The following is a 10340-nucleotide window of genomic DNA, read 5'->3' as shown; positions in this document are numbered from 1 at the left end:
GGTCAATCTAGACCAAAATCGACATTTCGGAGCTAACCACGCTGACGGAATTCTCATCCGAGCGCGTTTACTCAGAATGTTGACCAAAGTCAAACTTAAGCCAAATTTCAAAGGCTAAAACGCCTAATCGCACCGACTCACACTGAAAACCTCGAGAGTCATGTCGACCATGCTACTAGCCTAAAATGACCCTCCGGAGCTGATGGAATCATTAGAATTGGATTCTGATGTCATCTTCTTGAACTTTTGATCGAAAATGATTGTTCAAGGTTCATAAGCTCCAAAACACAAAAACTCGCACCAAGACCAAACGAACGACCAGGTGACCGAACTGTCAGTCCCAGCAAGTCATAAATGACTTGGGGTCGCTATAGGAACGCTCTAAACGACACACAGAAGGCAAGACACAGAAATGACCAAGAGGGTCATTACAAATAGACATCGGTCGCACGAGTAGTGGAAGGAGATTTTTTGAAGATTTAATAGGAGGAATAGAATTATTGAAGTCTCGGGTAAAGATTGCCAAAACATGGTGTTATTACTTGACACCCAAAATTATCGACAGTCCAGAACATTGGCCGAGAGAAGTCAATTTGGTGGGGCATCTAAACCCTAGGTGTAGGACTTCTGAAGTCCCCATGAATCAGGCGTGGTTACATGGAAATAAATGCAGTCCTGCATTAGACACATGCATATGCACTGATGTATGGATTATGCGAGAGCTCTCTAGAGTCTAGAATGTTAAATCTGACATTTTGAATTCCTGATTCCTCTTCAGAAGACTAGCCAAACTTAGGCAGCTAATGGATAGTAGGGCGGCAACAACTTTGAATAAATGGAGGTGTTAATAAAAGTGTAATTATGCCCAGAGATACTCTTCTTGGTTGAATAGTGCTTCCGCATTGGTAAGGAAAATACCCTTAGATTGGGTAGACAATGGGGTGCCCAATTTGAGAGCTTCTATGAGGCACTTGTACTATGTGAGAAGGTCAAGCCAGGAGATTGGAGAGGAAAAATGAGATGTTGCTGAAGTACTTCAACTTTTAGACGGGAAGTGTTGAGGAGCTGAAAAGGCTAGAGTTAAATGAATGAGAGTAACGGGGCAGAAAGAAACAAAGATAGGCAGCACCAATGCAGTGAAGATGAAGATATGAATAAATAGTTGGAATGTAAGGGACTGCGCAGCAGGGTAAACTTACAACATTGAAATGCCTTTTGAAAGGCTAGCTAAAAAGTAATTTATAATCTTGTGTAGCATAAAATTGGAAATTGTCTCCCCATAGTAATGGTTAGTGCATTTGTGTCTTTGTTCTTGCCAGTTGTCATCACTTGATGTGCTGGTAAGTGTAGGTTTTATGATTTAACAGATGGTATAAAGGGTGACGTTGCTGTAAGTAAAGACTGGGTGATGTCATGATACGGTAGAAATCAAAATTGACTCCTACATAGGGCCTTTACCATGTCGCTGCACATAATATGATATGTTTTAAGCTCAAAGTGGAATTATACAACCCTCATCTGTCTATGGTTATGTTTACCACATTTGGATACTTCAGTTTGGATTTCTGATAGAAAATATTAATAAAAAAGAGTTCATTATTTTATCAAATTCCATCAGATTTTGCAGTAATGTAAACCTCGAAAAGTATTGAGCCTAGGAATAATCCTTGAAATGTTTGACCCCATTAAGCGACAAATTATGCTATAAGCTGTTGCAGAAGTTCTTCTCAAAGTTTGAGTAGAGAAGACTGGTTAGTATGCAATGTGGAGTATCACTATGGTAGGAACATACTCTTCATGAGCATCATAATTATCTACTTTTCTGATAGAAATTTACTTAGGATTTACTTGGGTGGGAGAGAAATGCAAACCTAAGAAGGTGCGAGGTTTTACCGGATTTGCTTTTTAACCTGTTATTTCAAATTAGGGGAAAACCTTTTACTCGATAACAGTTGCTGCATATGTTCCTCTGTGTGATGTTTTGAATTGGCTGGTGAGCAGATGTTAGGCAATTGTTTATTACAGTTATCTAATGTTTTCTTGTAAAAACAGATGGGCGTTGCTGCTCTGGTGCATCTTTATGTTTTCCCAGCAAAGCCTTATAAGCGTGGGGAAAGATGTGTCAGGAATGTAGCTGTGCTATCAGATTATGCTGCTCTGGACACCCCACCAGATCCAGAGGAAGTTCGGGACTGTGAAAGGTCTACTCGTGCACGCATTTCTCGGCCTGAAGAGAGAGAGAAGCGTCTAAAATTTCACCAGAGTGTTCGTGATGTAGTTGTTGGAAGCGGTGAAATAGTAAGATTTTCATTCCTTGACGTCTTCTTTTATTGTTTTAGGTATTCTTGTTTTTCTCCCACTGTGTAACTAATGTGTTTTCTGTTATCACATCTTTTAGATAATTGATGATATGAGGTTCACAGTATCTCATGTTGCCGAACCAGTTGAAAGGGGAATTGCTAGAATAAATAAGACTTTCCATCAGATATCAGAAAACGTAAAACGGTATGAAGAGAGGAGGAGGAACTCGAAGGATGACAGTTATGTTGTTCCGCTGAACTCATGGACGAATGAGTTCTCAGAAGTACATGATGATCTTGTTGAAGGGAGTATGAGCGACAGTGGGATGCATGGCAAGAGACCACATCATCAATCCAAAGGGATGTCATCCCTACGGAGATAGTAAACCTTTAATCTGACCAATAGAAGAGTTTAGATTTCATCTTCTAACCATATTGTTCATTCAGTATCCACTGTGGAGTTTCTCCACATTGAGATAATATGGTAAGCAACCTATATTAGGAGTGCACATGACATTACCTGTCAGGGTTGAAGTAGTGGAAAGATTTGAATTGCTGATGATTTTCATATGTAAAGTTTGGAGGAAAATTCAGATAATGAGATGGTTGGAGTAAACTGATTATATATAGTTTGTAGCAGGAGCGTGAAAGAAAATTTTCAGCTACTAAGTTCCGACTGATCTCCGAAAGAGTACCAACTGTTAACTGTTACTTGTGAACGAATTTTGCACCACTCTACATAAGTCCTTAGGGATGCAATGGGGCGGTGTAGGGCAGGGGTGGTGCGGGTTGAGCTTAACCCGCAAAATTTTTAATCCGCCCCCCCCCCTCCGCATAACAACTCTTTTCATTTTCAACCCGCCCCGCATAAGTTTTTTAATATTTTCTTTTTTTGATATTAAAAATAAAAAATCATAAAAATAATTTCATTTTTTCATTAAGTTGTATTTATTTAATAGGATAGTGACTTAAAAATTTATTTTTTAGAGGTCAATTGGAAAACATTTAAGAAATTGTATTATTTTTTATTGAACCATTTTCATTTATTATCTTGAATATTTTAGTAGCTTTAATGAAATTATCTTAATAAATAATGTTCTATCACTCTTATAATATGTAAAAAGTTAAAATTAAGTTTGAACTCACATAAAATTACATATGTCCGCAACCTGCTTCCCCCATATTAATTTTTAAAACACCCACTTCAACCTGCCCCGCATCCGATCCACCCCACACAACCTTAAACCCGCCCCGCCCCACCCCACATAGCTTTAAACTCACACTGCTTCACATCCGCCCCGCCTCATTGCCATCCCTATAAGTCCTACAAGTATTTGCTTGTTCATACAAAAGACATATAGTGCTATTGTCTACTCCCTATTCTAGCTCATCTGTCTCCGGCCTAGGAGGACACACGAATCTTTTAGCACCAATAGGTCGTTTGTTTGTTAGTTAGAGTTATGACGTGTTTACTTATTTATATATAGTGCTAATTCATATACTAGTTAGCGCACTTTTAATTATATGAAGAAAATTATGTTGATAGCGCTATTTATGAATGGGCCTTGCAGTGGGTGTTTTGAATTTAGATGGGGGCTTCAATGCACTATTTATACGTATTTTGGGTGATTTGGATTTGGATTTAGATGGGGGCTTCGATGCGCTATTTATACGTATTTTGGGTGATTTGGATTTAGATGGAGGCTTCAATGCGACATATTTTTAGTTATGCAGTTATTCAGGAATTGTAATGTCAAGATCAATTGTGAGATAATTTATGTATTTATCTTATATGGTGACTAGTTTTGAAGAGTTTTGTTATTTATATATTATTTTATATGAAATAAAATATAAATTCTAATCATAACTTATATATGTATTAGTTATATAAATTTCTAAATTATGAATCAAACACATATACTGAATTTATACATAACAAAAAAAAATATTACCAAATACGTCATCATTTATTCATAAAAAAAAAAACACCAGACAACCCTGGATGTTGGGCAAATAATTGTAAAACTGTAAGTAGCAAAAAGTAATTTAATGAGATAGAAAAAATCTAATTTAGCTGGTTTGCCACCACAAAATTTATCGAAGTGGCAGTCCTACAATGTTTTTCTCCACAGACGACCTACATGACTAAAGGAATAAAGGGACGAATAAAAAAGATCATATTTATGTGGATATATTGGAAATTCCAAACGATATTGCAAGTGTTAAGATCAAAACTATGATCCTGAAAATATATATATATATATACTCGATTAATTTTCTCACGATCATTAAAATTATCATACTCATCAACAATTATCTCACGATCATTGGAATTATCATACTCATTATAAACAATTTCCTCGCGTTCTTTAGAATTGTCTTCTTTTTGTGGTTCCATCATACTTATAATAAGAATAAATGCTTAGATTTGTTGTTGGTAGATATAATATTTCTCTTCTATAAAAATCTCAAGTATATATAAAAGAAAAAGTAAGTCCTAGTTGAATTGAATAAGTGTCAAATCAAATATATACAAGAAGACTCCGGTTAAAACACAACTTCTTCATAATAATGAAAAAAACAAGGTTTATATATTAAAAAGTCTTTAGAAATGTTATTTGAATCTTTTGACCTTTATTAATCATAGACAAAATAGTCATTTAATATTTTTTAATATTTAATAATTTAAAAAATTAACCAAAATCAAATTTATTAAGACTTTAAAATTAATAGTTTAATTAACAAATATGAATTGCAAGGAATTTTAATCCTAATCAAGTTTCAATTTTAAGTCCCAATAATTCTTGAGATTTTTATTGAAGAACAGTTTTTTTTTTCTACGAACAAACGATTTCTATTTATTGGGTAATTTATAATTTGGTTTACTTGGACAAATAAATCAACGATATCTATTTTATTAAAGTTGCACATATTCCATCTCATGATTTCTTTAGAAAGAAGGTGTTTTAAACTTGAAAATTAATATTCCATGGAGAGAATTGGATATATATGCATATTTTTATATGCAGACTTATTTGATGAATGAATCAATGCATACGTATGATTAGTTGTTCTTTAATTTAGAAGACTGGAACTTATCTCTATTTTTCAGCTTGGTTAGATATTATGATTTGATTGGTTATTATCAGTTTGTCGGTGTAGATCAATCAAGATATTTAAATTTCTATTATAAGTAAATTAATTTTAGTTGAGCATAAAAAAGTAATTGAAGATATTAAAGCCTTGACAAGTTATAAAATATTTGTATTACAGAATTATAATCAAGACTGAAGGTGACATTTTTGTGAGATCCTTCGAATCTTTGAGTGAAGAGATCCTTGCTTCAAATCTTTCCAGCAAACTCACAAGAACTTTTTCAATGATTCTTAGGGATGATAATGGGGCAGTGCGGGGCGGGTTGAGCTTAACCTGCAAAAAAATTAATCCGCCTTGCTCCGCCCCACATAACAATTTTTTCATTTTCAACCCGCCCCACATAGACCTGCCCCGCATAAATTTTTTAATATTTTCCTTTTCTAGTCAAGTTTGATGCTAAAAATAAAATTCATTATTCATGAAGTTATATTAGTTTAATATATAATGACTAAAAATTTTATCTTTTAGAGGTCTACAGAGTGGTAGTTAGACCGGCCTTGTTGTATGGAGCGGAGTGTTGGCCAGTCAGGAACGCACACGTTCATAAAATGCATGTTGCAGAGATGAGGATGTTGAGATGGATGTGTGGGAACAACTAGGAGCGACAAGATTAGGAATGAGGTTATCCGGGAGAAGGTGGGAGTGGCCTCTGTGGTGGACAAGTTGAGGGAAGCGAGACTGAGATGGTTTAGACATGTGAAGAGACGGAGCGCAGATGCCCCAGTGAGGAGGTGCGAGGAAATAGTGGTAGAGGGTACGCGGAGGGGTAGAGGTAGGCCCAAGAAGTATTGGGAAGAGGTGATTAGACAAGACTTGGCTATGCTTCACATCACCGAGGACATGACTCTAGATAGGAAGGAGTGGAGGTCGCGTATTAAGGTTGAAGGTTAGTAGGGTTAGCGTGTTGTCTTCCTTTGCAAGGGTATGGGTTGTTAGCGTTTGGAGTAGACCTAGCCTTATGTTGTTTACTGCGTTTCACGCGTCGCATTACTTTCTTGTTGTTATTGTCTCATTTGTTGATTATACGCTATCTTGTGTATTGGCTGTTTTGTTTTATATATATCTCTCCTATCATTTAGATTTGTTGTTCTTGAGCTGAGGGTCTCCCGGAAACAGCCTCTCTACCTCCACGAGGTAGTGGCAAGGTCTGCGTACACTTTACCCTCCCCAGACCCCACCTAGTGGGATTTCACTGGGCATGTTGTTGTTGTTGTTGTAATTATAATCAAGAAAAAGTGCAAACTAAGATAGTTAAATTTTTATACTTGTTTTTCAATATGGTAAACACTTGTATTTCATATATATATATATATATATATATATATATGTATATATATAACGAAAAAAGAAAGATAATATATCGAGATACATGCGAATTACCTTTTATACCGTGGAACAAATTATATGTAAATGTCTTAAACTAGTACTCCTTCTGTTTAAGAAAGAATGACCTAATTTTCTATTTAGTCTGTTTCAAAAAGAATGATTCCTTTCCGTTTTTGGTAACACTTTAACTTTAATTTTCTACGTGACATGTTTAAGGCCACAAGATTAAACAGTATTTTGATACATTTGACATAACTTTAATTTAGAATCACAAAATTAAAAATTCTTTTTTCTTTTCTTAAATTCTGTTCCAAGTCAAAGTAGATCATTCTTTTTTAAACTGAGGGAGTAGGATTTTACCTTGTTTGGTGAATGAATAAAAGGGAAAATGCATATATTCCCCCTAAACTTGTTCCGAAAAGTCAGTCACACGCTTAAACTATTATGACGACCTATTAAACACCTTTACTATTTAAAAGTGAATTCATTTACCCCTAAGACGTGTAACACCACTCTCACAATATGTGGTGTATTACACTCGCTGCCACATCAGCGTCATCTCATAAATTAAATAAATTTATATTTTTTTATTTTTAATTAATTTTTCTTTTGTTAACTATAATTTTACACTAATTAATCTCCAATTTATTATTGAAATTCTCTAATAATTATATTTTCTTCATAGCAAAATTACAATAAGATGAAAATTTTAACAATAGCCACCAAGAACACTAATCGAAACATGGAGCTCATTTATGGTAGAGAAAATTCTCCCGTTTCTCTCAAAAAAACCCGTCATAGCTGCAACGGCTAGGAAACCCCCAAAATTTTATCCCAACGATGATATTAAGAAAGCTTTTTTTAACAAACACAAATCAAAACCCACAAAACTTAGATCGATGATAAGTAATTTGCTAAGCAAGCTGAGAAGAAGTCGCAGAAGGAAGAAGGAGAGATTTTTGCTTAAAAGAAAGAGGAGAAAAATGTGCTTCATCAAGAGGGTGGGTTGTGAAAAAGAAAAGATGTGAAAAGTGGGGTGTGGTCTAATTGAATTTTAATTTTTTTTTCTATTTTAATAAATCTGACATGCCTATTTTTATTTTTTTAAAAGTTATTTTGCTACACTAGTTTTAGGAGTAAATAAATTCATTTTTAAGTAGTAAAAATGTGTAATAAATCGTCATAATAATTTAAGCGTGTAACTGATTATTCGAAACAAATTTAAGGGAGATTTATGTCTTTTCCCATGAATAAAATAATGAAATCCGATCGACCAACCACCCCTTTAAAGTTGTGGGTGGACAAAATGGTAATTGTAATAGATTAGGGTTTCAACCCCGTGTCTTGTTCCTCCCTCTTTTTTAGCTCTATATATTTGGGCAAACCATTACAGCAACAGCAGCAATACACACATCTCAACTGCAGTTAGAAATTTCTCATAGCTTCTTAGTTTTGAGCTGGGATTGAGTAAAATCCATGGAAATAATGATGGCGTTGAAAGGGATGAGAGTATTGGGAAGTTGTTGGTTGTGGGTGGGGTGGAAAGATTTGATGATCTATCTTTTTCCAAATCAAAATGGAAAAAATGGAAAAAAGATTAGATCTTTCCTACTCCTCCCATACCCATGACTTCCACTAGCTTCTCCCTTTCTTCATGTGTCATCTCCTTGCTAAATTCATATTTTTTTATTATTTGATTGTTTAATCTTACTCTCTTAATTTCTCAAATTAGTATACATACCAGAACTTGGATCTAACCATAAACGAAAGTTGAAAACTTGTCATTCGAAAATTTAAAGATCCGGATCTCTATGTTTAATCCAAAATAGTTAGTGTTTTGATCAGGTTTGTTATAGTTTAGAATTTTAGATTCTGATTCAGTGAGTGCAACTGAGTTCATCTTTTGGTTTCAAAAGAATGATATAGTAAGATTACATTTAAGGTTTGCGCTGTGTAAGTTTTATGGTTCTTATAATGTGAAAGCACCAAATTGTATGCAACATTTCTAAAAACTCATTTGATATTCTTTGCTATTTAATTTTCAATTTTGAAACTTGGTGGACTATTGGCATGTTGTTCTAGATCTCTCTGCTAGAAAACCAAACTTGGTTTAAAAGAAGATTCAAATTTGTGACTTTAGTGCCTTGGCCATTGAATGAAAGCATTATTTTTGTGAAAAAGATAACCTACTTGATTCTGATCTGCTTCTCGAGAACTTGATTGGCAAAATAAACCCCTAATTGAACTTATTGAATTGGGTTGATTTTGATTATTCCAAGATATTTGAACGAGTATTACTAACTAAGGGGCGACGAGCCCATTTGAATTGACTTAAAAGTTGGTCAAATTTATTTTTAAATTAGTTTGATAAATATAAAAAATAATTTAATATACAAGTCAAAAATGACTTAAAACAAATTATAAAGTGTTTGACAAGGTAAAAAATGACTTAAAATAAGTCATAAATTAAAAGTAAGTTTTCCTCTATTTATTATTTTTTAACTTAAAAATTATTTCAATTTAATTTTTTATTTTTGATTTAAAACTTAATTTTTTAAGTCAATTCAAACGTACTCGAAGTTTACATACAATGGCTTTGTTTAGGAGGTGAAACTGTTTTATGTGAAGACATAGTCGTGTTCTTTTGGGTATATTGTTTGAATTACGAACTATTGTTATGTTTTTTCCAGAATGCCTTTTAGAAAGCCCTAAATGAAGTTTTTCTTTTTTTTTTTGTTTTTCGCCCGTGTCTGGTACTCACATTGGAGCCCGATTAAATTCAAATTTGTGTCAGGAAGTCTCATTGAGGGTAAAGTGTTCCCTAACAAATGTAACTCCGTACCTAAGGAGGTTAGAATCCGATATCTCTTGGTTAAGGATTAAAGAGTATTTACCATTTCGTCACAACCCTCTTGTTGATCCCTAAATGAAGTCTTGTTTCTCAGTTTCTGCTTTCATGTTTTTGTTATTAGAAGCCTTGAGAAGTTGGATTGTACTGGTTCCTATAGTGAAGTTTAGTGTATTTGCTTCTCTAGTAGATTGAAGATTAGATGCGATTGAACTACTTTTTAATGAAGCTGATTCTTAGAGTAACAGCAGAGACTCAGCCGTGATTCTTTGAGTCAAAGCTCCCAAAGTTTCTTAAAGGAAACATGATTCATTTATTGAGCAAGCTTTTGTATGATAGCTGCTAATGTCTGAGCAAGGATTGTCCCTATTTCAGGGTGGTTCTTAATTTTTGTCTCTCGAATCGATCATCTTTAATTTTTGTTTTATTGCTTGTTTAATGAAAACTTTTGAGTTAAAATATTTTTACTAATGATCTAGTTTTGCAAGGCATCAGTTTAATAGTACTACTTGCTCTTTCTAATATTTTCTTTGTCTCTAATTACTTGTCTATTTTTTCATTTTTTAGCCGTTCCTAATTACTTGTCTATTTTGACAAATGTACAATTTTTTTTTACTTATTATTCTCTCAATTAATTACTTTGAAAAATGTAGAACTTTTTCAAAATCTTAAATTTTTAATTTATCAATTTCATAATTAATAGAGGTAAA

At 33.9% G+C, this 10340-nt stretch overlaps 1 protein-coding gene across 1 annotated transcript in view; it reads left to right on the top strand.

Moving 5' to 3' along the window:
• LOC102591935 (protein LAZ1 homolog 1) overlaps positions 1-3019 on the top strand; it is a 16014-nt gene extending 12995 nt beyond the window's left edge. Inside the window, exons 8-9 of the mRNA XM_006356215.2 lie at positions 2053-2298; positions 2399-3019. Of these exons, the coding sequence (XP_006356277.1) occupies positions 2053-2298; positions 2399-2683 (531 nt within the window). The 3' untranslated portion in view covers positions 2684-3019. The remainder of the gene's footprint in view (positions 1-2052; positions 2299-2398) is intronic.
• The last annotated feature ends 7321 nt before the right edge of the window (positions 3020-10340 follow it).

Source organism: Solanum tuberosum, unplaced genomic scaffold (assembly GCF_000226075.1).
Source record: "Solanum tuberosum cultivar DM 1-3 516 R44 unplaced genomic scaffold, SolTub_3.0 scf00213, whole genome shotgun sequence".
NCBI classification, from domain to species: domain Eukaryota; kingdom Viridiplantae; phylum Streptophyta; class Magnoliopsida; order Solanales; family Solanaceae; genus Solanum; species Solanum tuberosum.
Note: the sequence above shows the minus strand (reverse complement) of the source record. Positions and strands in the feature narration are given on the sequence as shown.